The sequence below is a fragment of the Oreochromis aureus genome, linkage group 1, assembly GCF_013358895.1.
Source record: "Oreochromis aureus strain Israel breed Guangdong linkage group 1, ZZ_aureus, whole genome shotgun sequence".
NCBI classification, from domain to species: domain Eukaryota; kingdom Metazoa; phylum Chordata; class Actinopteri; order Cichliformes; family Cichlidae; genus Oreochromis; species Oreochromis aureus.
The window spans coordinates 26,083,036-26,097,924 of NC_052942.1; the positions used below are offsets into that span (position 1 = coordinate 26,083,036).

The following is a 14,889-nucleotide window of genomic DNA, read 5'->3' on the forward strand; positions in this document are numbered from 1 at the left end:
AAATTATCTATGTTAAAAAATACAGCATAAATTGGATATTGAATATTGTCCCTTTCTGTTTTCTGAAATTCCAGTACTGTTTAGAGAAGGGACATCTATCCACCCTTTGGGAGTGGACCAAGTAGGGGCTTAAATGATAAATCTAAGGTGTTAAGTCAAGAGGTAAGGAGGAAAAAAACTTGGCTTTAAATAAATGGGAGCGGTGGAGAATACCATCTCCTAAATCAACATGGAGGTAAATATAAGGTCATTACCATAGTAATGGAATAATAGGGCTATAATTATGATGTTAGCAAGGGTAAATATTTATTGTTTTACACATGGAAAGAACGGGACGATGTGTAAGGAGGGCGAAAAAAGAAAGAGAGAAATATGTAGACATAAATTTGTATTTATATTTTTAAAAAACCTGACAGTTATGCCAGTTGGACTTTTGTGTGTGCACACACACCTGTATAAAGAACAGGTTTGTCTGAATGGTCTCGTGAACAATCAGTTGACATTCTCGCCTAGTTGTTATGGTACTTTCTAAACCCTTCTTTCTCGGTGTGACTCTGATTGGTTTTGGTGCCATAGTGGATCAAAAAGATTTAAATCTAAAAGGAGGATGCACAGACATTTTGGGGTCCACTCACTCAAATACCAAAGGGCGTCTCTGCATCAAAATGGCACAACAACCATGCAGGTTGCCCTGGGACAAACGGCAGCAACAGCTTAGGTTCAGTGAACTCATCTTTTAAAAAAAGGAAAAAACCCAAACAAAACCAAAAAAAACCAAAAAGATCCACTCATTACATTATCTACAAAATAATTAACAGAAAACACAAAATTACAGTTTCCCAAATAAATCTTTCATGCTCTAAAAATGAAATGAGACACCATCTCTGGTGGGCTACTTCAGTACTTACTGAACATGGCTCCCAAGGTGAGATATTAAATGTCTCATTTGATTCTATGACTAAAGCTTTTTCAGAAATCCTGTTAAATTCCACATTAATGCCAGCTTAATTTTCTTATAGCCAAAATAGGGTTTATATGATTACTACGAAACTATATGGATGAGTGGTGAGTTTTAATGAAATTAACAGCTAATTTTGTAATTGGTTTTCCTTCATAAAGGGATCTGAGGGATAAAGTAGGGCAGACCACCCGAATTAGTTATTTAGTAGAATCATGTTACATTTCTGAGCAGTTTCTAGTAACTCAAATTTTCTTCTTCTACCTCATGTTTAATGATATCAGTATAAAGCGAAAGCTACTTACTGGAGAACTGTATTGAGAATCCTTGCTTGCTGATGAAATAATCAGAATCAAACTGTAGTGTAAGTATGTTGAAAGTTGAGTGGATGTCTTCAGGTAATGCTGGGCCTGACCATTCTTTCAACAGGATCCCACCATCTGATGGTCCCGATGGGCCGTCCCAAACTCTCAGAATATCGTGGCCAACCTCAGTGTCAAAGACAATAAAGTGCAGGCTGAGGAAACACAAAAATACAAGATTGTTTACTTTTATGTCAACAAAGAGGCACAACTCAAATTTCATAGTGGCATAATGACTAATTGCATTGCATTGGTCATTTTAGACTTTGGTGAATAAAGGTTGAGGTTATATGGAATTTCCTCCTTATAATACTGCTGCTGCTCTATATTAACCTATAAATACTAGTAATCATTAGCGTGTATAAAATAGTAGCTAGCTACCGAAACCTACCCAGGATGGAAAAGAACGTTTTTTTGTTTTGACTTATTTATTTATAAAAAAGCCAGTTTCTATTCTTCAATCCTTTTATGAAGCATTACCATTAATGTAGAACAGGAAATACCCCAGATAACTGCAAGTCATTGGCACATTACTCACGTGCCCTGAAGTTACCTGATAGTTTTTCCTGTATCAGCCTCTATAGTCCAGGTACAGTGGAGGTTGTTGTCATATGGAGCAGGATATCCTGGAGACAGAATCCGTCCAGACACCGCACCAGTTATGTGACCTCCACACTCCGCTACAAGGACAGGAAGCAAGAAGATGAGAGTGGATCAGAAAGCATGATCACCACTGGAAAAAAGTGCATATTTGATGCCTTAATTTATGCAGCTTGAAGTGTCAACAGCTGAAACACATCCATCCATTCACTAATGCATATTAACCAAGACATTTTAAAACACCATAGCAGACATTACTATGCATAATAAAAGAAAGCATAAAGGAACATTGGAGCAAATACTGCATTTTATGCTAACTTATATAAAAAATATAACTTTTTTGAATCCTCATTTTTGCACAGATTTGGCCTATTAGTGCCATGTGATCCTGAACTTTTGATCAGCTGTAAAACAGCCTGTTTCAGTTTACACGTTGTTTTCAATAAATTGCATGCTCAAAAACATGTTTTCTCTCACTCCCATTTCTTCTTGTTGCATATTAAAGCTCTACTTGGGACCTTGTTAAGATCTAACCATGCAAAATATGATTTTTTGCCATTTTTCAAGTGGTCTTAAACTTTTGATCGGGACTGTATTTGACTGGTTCTTCTTATCCTTGGGCATATCCAGTTGGTTTCGAGAAGTAGGGTTTCCACTGGCCCAACATTTTGGACCACTGAAGACGATTTCTCTCTATAGAACCAGATCCTACATAAAACATTTTATGGTTGTCTTTGTATTAATGTTTCAATTTATCTCTATAAGATGTAGCTTCTGTTCTTCGCTGTAAATTGCACTGAGGTGTGAAGGTTAAGTTAAATGAGATTCAGTTAAGAACTGCTTGAATCGTTAAATCAACCTTGAATTATCTAAGCTTTTGGTATAGCATTTCAAGGCTGGCAAATAACTTTGATGACTCTTTTCTGTTAAGGAGTTCAAGAAAAAAGAGGCAGTTTACAGCACAAGTGAGTTTTGTGTTAATTTTATATTGTTTTTTGTGGACAGAGGGGTTAAAAATAGTGAATATGAACAAATCAAGGTGCAAAGCTGGGAAGAGATTTAAACTCATCATGGTAGCAGATAGTGCAAGAAGATGACTGCTGATTAGGTATGTCTGTGTGTGTGTATGTACATGTGTGCATGTCTGTGTGTTTGTTTGTGTGAGTTAAACGTGCATCATTAACACAGCCCTACAATCTACAAAACCATGGCAACCTACTGTTGTTGCATTGCCCTGGGCAGAAAGCACACAAATCAGAATTTCCATGTGAACACAAACACAAAGGGTACTCCAAGAGACAATCACACACAAGGCCAGAAACATACTTGAAAACATTTCTACAGTTATGCAAGCACATCCAGACATGTGAACACACCCGCCAGCATACACAGTACAACAGCATAGTTGTTTCCGTCCCTGGTGAATGAAAGCAGGAAAAGAAAGGCAACTATTCTGTTATGTTTTTATCACTAAAGGCTGGCAGATAGGACTTACAACACAACTTGCAAAGTAAGCCTTGGCCAATTTTCAGAGAAGAAATTTTAAAGATCAGGCCAACAGGTGTGGAGAATTTTGATGAGATATTTCACACCATTGCAAATTTAATTGCTGTTCTGGCTTTGACATATACTGATGAATATACAGGCAGAGGCAAGGTAGTTAAAGTTTTTCCACTTTAAAAGAAAGATAAAGAGTATAGTTTTGCTTGACTTTACCTCTGCCTTTGACATCAATTATTGTCATGTAAATTTTGATGAGACTGTGTTGCCTCAGTGTAGACAGAGGACTGCAGGAGACTCAAATGTAAACACTTACTGTATTTACTTGGTACAGTATCAAGGGGAACCAGGGGAAGCACACATCCTTACAGGTCATACTATCACCACAACTCTGAGCTTGTCATCGCACTGGGAGAATGTTTATACTTTAGACAAATATTCTGTTCATCCCTTTATTCAGATAAAGTACTTTGCAATATTGTGCCTGCAGCTCAGCTTTCTGACCTTCACATGGCAGCATACACAAATAAACAATATTTATATATGCCAGGGAAGGACTTCAAGGCCACCTAGAATCCCGCATGCTGCTCTGGGCTTGACCCTTTGGGACCTTTCCAATAGAAAAGCAGAAATCTTATCTCAGTAACATAATTTGCAACAAAAAGACTATTTCTGTTGTTGAAAGTAAAATTATGTAGGACACAGAAGAAAGTAATGTGCCAAGCTATGGTGAGGCGTAACTCATAATTAATGGACACTGTACAAGAAAATCCAAAAGATATTTTTTTTTGAAAAAAGTAGTTCTGTCAGCGTTAATCTCGTTAAAATGACGTTAACGCCATAACCGCATTAATGCAGCAAATCTATGTTAGCGAGTTACCGCGGATCGCCCTGTGCGTGGGGCTGGACAGCGTCAACACGTTAACGAGCTAACCGCGCTAACACGACTTTGGTAAGCTACAAAGCCGCACTGCTTGATGGATTGTCGGAGCATTACGGCTACTGTAGTCAGGAGCCTCGCGGAGTAAAACGTACTGTCCTTCAACTTAATATTATTGTATTGTGTATGTATAAGGACCACAAATGGCACCTGTTAAGATCTGTAGGTTAACGAGCTAACCGTGCTAATGCGTTGACACCATGCAGCCCCACACACGGATGATCCGCGCTAACTCGCTAATGGAGATTTGCCACGTTAATGTGGTTATGACGTTAATGTCATTTTAACGAGATTAACGCTGACAGCACTAGAAAAAAGATATAATTATCAAAACAGTTTTTTCTAATAACAATAAGTATTGCTGTAATGAAACTGTTCCATGTAATGATAACGTGTGAGTGAGTGCTGTATTAATGAAAGTTTATACACATGTGTGAACTTAAAAGTAAAAAAAATATGCATGCATTTATTTAAATTTGATCTTTCATGTTTTTTACTTTTATAAAGTTGTATGTGAAGAGGTGGTTTGGTTATTGTGTTCATGTTTTGTGTTTTTATAAGTACATGCAAAATTGTAAATGTATATGTGTTGTATGAAAACCTGGATTTTACCAAAACTGAAATATTGTCGGAATAATTTTCCCCTCTACTTGTCAGTTTGAACAAGGAGAGGGGAAAAATGGCAAAAAAATATTCTCAAAGTAGCAGACAACCACTCTTGGTATAGAAACAGCCTAAGGCAAACTTATCTCCTGATCTCCATGCTTATGCACATAGATATGGGAGTAAGCGAGACAGACAGTGGAGGAGACAGTCAGAGAGGCAGAAAGACAAACACTCCAACAGACAGACAAAGGATGAGCACGCAAAGGTAGCTACAGAGGTAGTTAGCCCAGGGCTCTGCCAGCAAGTATTCTCCCGGTTGCTGGCTTACCTGAAATAAGGCAGTGACAGAACAGCTGCAAAAATATTACTGACTGCAGAGGCATTTGGGGTCACACACACACTCTTCGCCATACACATCCATTCACACACATTGTTTTTAGTTGCCATTAGAAACCACAGCAGGGTATAACCCACATGACAGACTTCAGATGTACTGGCAGGTTACAAGACACATGGTTAAGCATTGCAGTGGGGAATTCCAAATTAACATGTGCTCTGTGCCCACATCTACTCAGCAAGATGGAATACCTACAGGAACTGTGCTTTCATTTAAAAAATATGCAAAGCCACACAATATTTAAAAAAAAAAAAAAAAGGAATTATGGACTTTAAAAGATTGCAAATTTCCTTTAGGGGGTTCAAAGCTAGCTACAAACAATACAGGTAAACAAACATTGAGTTCATGCTTCACTGGAGGTTGCTGAATGAAAATAAGGAATTAGAATGACCAGCTGTACTTGTTGTAGTTAAAATATGAAACAGCTTTTACACACTTAAAAGCATGAGAGGAAAACAAGTTAAAAAGCACCTGAATCTCTTGGCATACTTCTCTCAGACCTAATTAAGAGGTGCTAAATGTCAACTAAAGGTACAGCTATCCTCTGATAGTTTATCTGCCTGAAAACCTTAAGAAATACCCACATATATTTTAAATGGGCCAAATACAGTTTAAAAACTCTTTTCACTATCTGACAAAAACATTGTGTGCATAGCAGCAGTCATGTGGTGGTCAGTCAGTGCAAAACTGATATAACTGCTGTAACTGTCTGTTTGTGACATTTACATTGGAAATGAATGATGATTCTTTTATTTTTAAATCTGTGTAGTGTTGTTGGAGTTGGAGAGAAGTGCAGGAGGGCTGTCCTTTTTTTAAAAGTTTCATTTATCTTCATTTCTGTCTTTTCTTATTATTTATGATTCTCTGTTGCAGACTGAGTCAGAAGGAGTGAAGGAGTGATTCCTATTAAGAGGACAGTTTTAATCGTGAATCATCGGTTTCATATGGGTGTGCAGTAAGTTTGTTTAACAACGAAAAACTTTTTTATCTTATATCTGGAATGATTGCTATCTAATTTGACTAAAATGAATTTTGAGCATGCAGACAAACAAACTTTGTCATTATACAACTTTAGAAAAACAGCATGCGGTCAAAATTAGTTTATATAGCAAGCAGTCTGTATAGTAGAAAAAAGAGTTATTGCAGCTCTTCTGTGACATTATATCTCTGTTTGGTTGTATTTTACCATAATTTTATTCAAGAAGCAACAATTTCAGATGAATCAATATTATTTCCTACATCACCTTCAGTCTCTTCTGATAGAATATTCTATTTGCTGTGCATGCTGAGAATAAAAGAGAAAGCTGAGGCTTTTGTCAAAGTCTTTGGCATAAAATGCTCTTCACACCTTCAGGGTACTAGGGAGTTGTCTGGCTTACATTACAAATTTATCACTTCAGAAATCACCCTTTAGTTTTGCATCTTAACCACGCAATCCTTAAAACAGAGAGCACGATGCACTAAAATATCATACCTGATGACAACCAGATGCCACAGTGCATGTCATCTCATGTGCACCGGCCAATGATCAGAAAGGCCAGTTTTTATGCATAAATTGTATTAGCACCACTACATTTCCCACAGTGTTGAATCAGTCCCCCACGCACTCTTTTGAAAGTATTCATGTGTCTGTTGACTCAATCGCTTGTTCTCACACACTCTCTTTTGAATCATCATGCTGCAACTCAGAAACAGACATGAGTAGCTTCTCCCTGCTATATCACTCACTGAATTGTATGAAAAAGAGAGCTGTCCAGAGGTTAATAATTCAGATCTTGTAGTTCTGAAATATTGATGCAGAAGGGAACCTATGCATATGCTGGCATACTAACCGACACAGGAAGGAAGCGGCTTGTCCCAGACGCGTCTGTCACCACTGAGGCAGGTGAGTGCACTGCTCCCATGAAGACTGTATCCAGGGTTGCAGGAGTACAGGACAAAAGTGTTGGCATAATGACCGTCATCCTGGATCTTATAGCCATAACTAGGGACACCTGGTTCCTCACAGCGTACTAGGTCAAAACCTGGGTGGAGACAAACACACAGGCATAGTGATTAGGTCTTCCTGTCCATGCTGAAACACTACCTTTCACACAGGATGATTCTATTCTGGACAAAAGGACATAAGGTTATTGTAGTCTTCTCCAGAATCTCACTACATCCTACAGAATTTCAAGGTCTGAATACAATGTTAATACTATGTGACATAAAATTATAAAATTATGCTTCTTTCTGTGACATTCAAAAAAAGAAAAAGTTGTTGGGATTCTCACTTTCTGAAAATATAATGAGAGCTGTAATGGTAATGGAAAGCATTGTCAGTTAAATTTATGCCGTGAAAATGTGGTTCCTATGTGAAAATGTGGAGAAAAAAAAGCATTAAATGATAATTTTACATCCCACATAAACACAGAAAAAACAGAGTTTCTGACTTTCTAAGATACACAAGAATAGAAAAACTTCCTGCCATTAAGGCAGATGGTTAAACAAAGACACAAGAATGCAAGCAACATATGCTTTTTTCCCCCTCAGGTCAGCTTATGATAGATATAACATTCCTACTCAGACAGGGGTTGCTATGTAATGGGCAATAAACAGTGAGCTGTAAAAAAGCTCTTTATTCAAGAAGATTCATCAACTAGCAGCACAGATATTTAATTATCCAATAAAGTCAGCGATACTTAAATTTCTACATGGTAAATTTCAGCTTTTGTCAATGAAAGTTTAATGACATATTTGGCAGTGCGTTGCTAAATTGTTTTAATATGATGATCACTATGAGTCACTTGACTGTTGGGTGATGTTATTAAATGTAAAACTGCTAAGTTTTTACTTCTTGCCAGATTCAGGGCATAAAAAGAGAGTCCACTCAATCTATAAGTTTACCTTTTTGCGTCTAGACCTGTCAATTCAGTGAAAACAGATTCACCTAATGGTAGCACTTTATCAGTAACAGTAATATTTTGATAACAATATAATAATTAATAATTAATTACCTGCTAGCAACAAAAATGGTAATAACTGTAATATGAATTGCTGTATACTGACTTATAGTTAGTATGACATAGTCAGAGCAGCACGGTGGCACGGTGGTTAGCACTGTTGCCTCATAGCAAGAAGGTCCTGAGTTCAATTCCACCATCAGGCCAGCGTCTTTTTGTGTGGAGTTTGCATGTTCTGTTTGCGTGGGTTCTCCCCGGGTACTCCGGCTTCCTCCCACAGTCCAAAGACATGCACTTTGTGGGGATAGGTTAATAGAAAAATCTAAATTGCCCATAGATGTGAATGCAGGAGTGAATGTGAGTGCGAATGGTTGTCTGTCCCTGTGTGTTAGCCCTGCGACAGACTGGAGACCTGTCCAGGGTGTACCCTGCCTCTCGCCCTTTGACAGCTGGGATAGGCTCTACAACCCCCCGTGACCCTGAAAAGGATAAGGGGAAGTGAATGGATGACTTATAGTTATTTATGGTTACCTAGTATTTTTTGTTTCCTTTCATAGGTAATAAGCCAGAACATTAAACATAATAGTTACATTGTTACATCTAAATAAATAAGAATGCTCTAGACCTAAGTCAGGACTATTTAGTCAGCACTATTTAGTCCTGACTTATGTTTAGTATCCCCAGTTTTTGTCTGATTATTATCCGGTTTTTAAATTTAAATGTAAAATTAGTCAGCTATAACCACTTTTGATACAAAGTAATTACTTGGATACTACTTGGCTAATATTGTGGTAATGAAGTGGTTATAACTTGCTATTTCTGTATTATTACTTTCTTGGTTTTGCCACTATTACCACATTAATACTAAACTGTAATAGAAAATGCTAACAACCAGCTGTCTTAATGTCCTGAACAGATGTGCGCATTATTTTATTTTCTGTATTAAAATAGCCTCTAATAATGTGCATTATTGAAACTGTTTAACTCAGTCTATGACTCTGCTTAACAAGCAATTGCTGCCTCCGTTGATCAGCAGCCATTGCTTCCTCCCTTTCTTTTGTTTAAACCTTATATCAATCTCTCTTATCTATCCATCCGCTCATCTATTGCAGCAGCACTTTGAAGAAGGTGTCACCTTCTCTGGTTTAATGACTCACTGATTGATGGTTGTCTAATGGCCTAACTGACATACAGAGCATATATCTAGCGTCCATATAACATCTAGCTTCATTTGTTTGTCCCTTCGTCCAGCCGCTCTTCCACTCCAGATGTGTCACTTTCTCACCTTCTTTTAATGACCTGCAGATAAATGCTCCTCTAATAGCCTCTTTGACTTACACAGCAGCTGCTCTTGCCTTCTTAAGAGACTCACTTTACAGCTATTAAGATGTGTGTGTGCATATGTGTTTGTCAGAAAGAAAGACAGCCTGTTTCAGATATTCATGCACTCATTTTTTTTTTACAGTATGCTTGGTAAGCTACTGTTGCACTCTGGCCCTCAACAGAAAATCCTTGGGAAAAGTGATTGTTGGTCTTTCAAACTGTCAAAAAGGGGAAAAAAGAGAAAGCAATGCAATTTGCTGACTGAGAAAGGCTAGTCTCTCCAGTTTTGTAGTACATGACACCTATTTTGTTCTGCTATGCACAGTAGCACTCAAGAATCACTTGACTGAAGCATAGGGCAGGTGCAGGATACATTCAAGAGGGCAATCAAAAACAATTACTACCACTCTAGATTTCAATTATAAACATCTCTTCATGACGATCTTTGAGATGAGCTACTTATCTTATAGTAAATTACTGTTTGCGTAGCTGTGTGCATGTACTGCTGTCACTTTTAGGACTACTTTTGATCAACAATTTGTGATGCAATTTGTGCAATTTCTTTGTAACTCTTGGCTCTATATGGCATCAGAGAGACCAGATATCCCTAATGTGGTGATCTCAGGCTACAACTACTGATTTGCTATATCCATTTTCTGTTTAACTGCAGATAATCAAAAAGATGTCTCCACCAAGGGGCTTCACCAAGGCCCAGTACAACATCAAGAAGGAATATTTTAAAACTCATCCATCCATTCTCTTCCACTTCTCCTCAACAAGGTCACGGATGGCTGGAACCTATCCCTGCTACCCAAGTGTGAGAGGTGGGATAAACCCTGATCAGATCGCCAGTCTGACACAGAGAGACAAACAACAATTCACACTCACATTTACACCAGTAGCAATTTAGAATCATCACTTAACGTAATCCTTCTAATTGCATGTCTGTGGACTGTAGGAGAAAGCAAGAATACCCAGAGAGAAACCACAGAAACTCGGGGAGAACATGCAAGCTCCACACAGAAAGGCCTCAGCGAGATGGTGGGGATAAACTCAAGACCTTCTTAAGGCAACAGTGCTAACCACATGCCACTATGCTGCTCATAATTTTAAATATGAAACAAAAGGTATTAAAGAACAGTTTATGGATGTGCAAATATGTATAAAACATTTCCCTTTAACTTAACTTAACTTAACCCTTAACTTAAGTAAAATAGAAGTAGAAAAGTGTCTGTGATAGGTCTGTGCTAGACAGCAAGAGTTGTGTTAAAAGTTCCTTTCAAACCAGCGCTGTACAAGTAAATATACATTTTAAATGATCTGTATTCCTGGCTTAAACAATTTGATAACGATCACTTACTTGTATATGTAAGGTGGAAGCCCTGATTGGTTCCAGAAGCATTGCTATTAAACTCCAGCCACAGGTGATTAGATGTACTATTGATGACACGACCCATCATGTCTTCACGAGTAAAATTTCCAAGGAGGCGTGACGAACTGTTCTCTCCATCATATACCTGTCAATCAAAACAAAGGATTAGGGTTTCAGGACATGAATAAAAACATGAGTGTTAGAAATAATGAGGCTGTCAGTGAACATAGGTGCACGGTGCACTCCTGGTATGAAAAACCAAAAGGCAGTGCATAATGTGGTATAGTATAAAAGTATAAAAGGCTTATTTCTTAGTTTAACCAGTCCATCCATTGCTTTGTGTCCTGTTTCCTTCTGTCTGGCCACCTACTCCAGCTTTTCTTGTGGGACACAGACGTATTCCCAAGCCAGCCAAGAAGCATAATCTCTCTGTCATGCCCTGGGTCTTCCCCTGGGTCTGCTCCTTGTAGGACCCTAAAAGCTTATGGCCATAGTTGAGGGAGGTACATCAACCAGTAAACTGACAGCTTAGTTTCATGTTCAGATCTCTCTTCACCAAAGTAGACAAGGACAGAATTCAGTTGTGATACCATAGGTGGCACTCCACACTTTTCCAGCTTTTCTAATTCTCATTCCTACCACTTCCCACACAGCTGTAAACTGCCCCAGTTCAAGGTGAATGTCACTGCTGAATGTCACTGAAGCCAAAAGAGTCACATCACACACAAAAAGCAAAGAGGTGGTTCTCAGGTCACCAAACTAGAGACCTTGTGCGCTTGCCTACCTCTAGAAATTCTGTCCACAAAAGTTATGAGCACAAGCGATGACAAAGGGCAACCACAGTGAAGTCCAACTCCCACTGGAAATGAGTCTGTATTAAGCTATTATAATGGTTGTACAAAGACTAGATGGCTTATAAAAACAGACAAGACACCCCGTACTCCTGAAGCAACCCCCCACAGGACACCCTGAGGGACAAGTTCGATCCCACACAGAATCACACACAGAAGGGTTGAGAAAACTCCTACGCACCCTAGAATATCCTCATGGCCATAAGGAGTTTGTCCAATATTCAATGACCAGGACAAAAGTAGCACGCATGACAGGTATGACACACTCTATTGTCCAGTACTCTGACATAGACCTGCTCAGGCGGGCCAATGACAGTGATCCTGCTAAAGTTAAAGCAAGTCACTTTTTAAAAAAAGGGAAACCAGCACCCCGGTGGGGCGATCCAGGACACTCCAGCACATTTAAAAAATTGCTTACCTTATTTAAAAATTTGTTTGCCACAATTAAAAGTAACACAGTGAACACATTGTATGAACCTACTTTCAATTTTGCTGTTTAATTCTTGTTCGTAACCTCTGGGAAACAGTAAATTTGAAAATCACTTTAAATTCCGTACTGGCAACAGGAATATTTTAGCCCTCAGTGAAATATAAAAAGCTGGTTATTCACAGTAAAGGTTGTCTCAAGCTGTCATAAGTGTTCAAAAAATTTATTTATATTTTGAAAAATTATCCTCCTTCATTTTACAGCTGGAACCATTAACAAGAAATAGGCCATTTATTTTTTTTCTTTTTCTCCATAAAAGCTAGAAGCCTCCGTATGCATATTTTTACTAATAACTAAACACACTGGTAAAAACAAGTCAATGGCTGTGTTTATGTGTGACTTTATTTGATATGCGCATTAGAGGAGGGGAAAAATGAATAAGACTGAAAGCAAGTGAAGACAGGAGTTTTGATTTACGGCGACATAAAAACGTCTCTCTTGTTTGTATTTTCTTTGTCGATCACTTACTCACCCTCCTTTTCGATATTCACATATTACAAAATCATTAGTGATGTTACCATTTTAGATTTCTTGCTGAACAGAGAGTCTCGTTTTAGTTTCCAACAATTCCGGTTTGCAATATATTCATTAACCTGTAATTGTGCACTCATAGAGGCAGCACAAACAAGAGGCAAAACAGCTGGAAGCCATTTATTTCGAATGAGCACATTGAGACAAGTAGATACAGAGGGTGGAATAATGGCTGCCAAAAAAAATCCTTACAACTTGGCAACACAAGAAAGTTGAGCAGAGTATTAGATTGAAGGGCTGTGCTGTGTATTTTACTTACTAAAGCCCCATTATTATGGTTTAAAAATACAGGTTTTCACCAAAACTAAAAATAAGAGGCACTGCTCATTACCAAAGTAAGTTTCTAAGCTAGCACTACATCCAAAATGTGAGCTAGTGACAACCAGGAGTTGCTTTTTTAAACAAGTTTTGTCATGTTTTATTGAAAATATTGTTTCCAACATAGTAAACATGCAGACAGAGAGCAGAGCAGCCCTTAATTTGAAAATAATCTCTCTTGATTCATTTGAAACTATTGAAGGCAATTTCTCACAAGCCTTAAGGTGGTAAGTATTTGGTAGTGAAACTAGCTCACACAATGTGATATAAATATATTGTTCGTGCTTGAGTTGGTTATGCTTATATTTGGCAGACAGTGACATTTCTAGAGATTGCTAATGACAGGTCTGCAGGTCGCAGGAATGCCAAAGAAAATAGACGAAGGAGAGGTAATGTTCTATCTCAATTCAGTACTGTCAGTCAGCAGAGACACCACCTGCTACAAACATGTACCTAGTCTATATTTGAGTACGTGGCCACTGGAAGCGCAAACACGAGGAAGGGCAGTGTGAAATTGCATCACAGTATCAGCAGCATTACTCCACTAAACTTCATTTTCCTTCCCATGTTCCCACCCCACAGCGTCCCTCTCAGTGTCCTCCAATTTTGCGTCGTTCCGTCTGCCTCTCTTGCTTTCTGCTTCAGTCTTTCTTTCTTTCTTTCTATCTTTCTTTCTCTGTTTCAGTAAAACTCAGTATGGTTAATGAAAAGCCCTGCAGCTCATAAATCAACGTCACCATCTGCCAGCCCTCCTCTCTCTGTCTGTGTGACTCTTTCGCTCATTCTCACTTGTTCTCCTACCACCTCTATTTTCATAACAATTCCTTCACACCCCGACTTTGTTTCCCTCTCACCCTCCCTCTTTTCTTCAGGCATGGGGGTAAATCTCAGTAAATATGGTCAATCACTGTATTAGCTGATATTTTCAGGCAAATTGAGCTTGGTAAGCCTCTTCTTTAATAGTGCCAGGGCAAAAACTTAGCCAACAGCAAGAGAAATTGTAATGAGCTGCTTCATATGTTACAGGAGATTTTCGCCTCAAGCTGGCTGGAACTGTTAAACAAATGGTTTGTGTTCACAGTGTTCAGCTGCAGTAACAGGAATTAGCTCCATTACTGTTAGCCTGGGGAGTGGCGTGCTAATTGCTAGCCTAAGTGGCACTTTGGGGCTTTTTTTTTACTCATCCATTTTAGTTTTGCTGTATGCTTTCTGCTAATTTTTGGGGGAAAGTTATAATTAATACACTATGATCAGCCACAACATTAAAACCACCTAATTCTAATTTTATGTTGGTCTTGCTAAATTTCAGTGAAGGATCTCCAACCCTTGGGACAAAAACATGGGATCTCTGGTGGCATCCTGTGGTGACCATATATGCCCTAAGGGGAGGTTGCAGCCCAGGAGGTAGAGCAGGTCATCCTAATCGGAAGATTGGTGGTTTGATCCCTGGCTGTTCCAAATGTCCTAAGACTATGAATGTGTGTGTTAGATAGAAAGCACTTGCAGGAATGGGTGAATCAGACAAGTTGTATAAAGTGCTTCGAGTGCTCAGGTAGAGTAGAGAAGCACGATATAAGAACCAGTCCATTTACCACTTCAGGCCCGATATGGGCATTACAGTAAGTCTATAGTTCATGAGGTATTATATATAGGTTAAATCTAAGCAGTTTTTGGTCCAATGTCCTATTTGGGAAGACCGTTG

The 14,889-nt window shown here is 38.5% G+C and overlaps 1 protein-coding gene across 1 annotated transcript in view; it reads right to left on the bottom strand.

Annotated features, from left to right (window-relative positions):
- The window catches only part of LOC116333697 (CUB and sushi domain-containing protein 1), a 422,781-nt gene that overhangs the window by 97,057 nt on the left and 310,835 nt on the right, over positions 1-14,889 (bottom strand). The window contains 4 exon segments of the mRNA XM_039613940.1: positions 1,264-1,475; positions 1,874-2,000; positions 7,196-7,387; positions 10,989-11,145. Of these exon segments, the coding sequence (XP_039469874.1) occupies positions 1,264-1,475; positions 1,874-2,000; positions 7,196-7,387; positions 10,989-11,145 (688 nt within the window).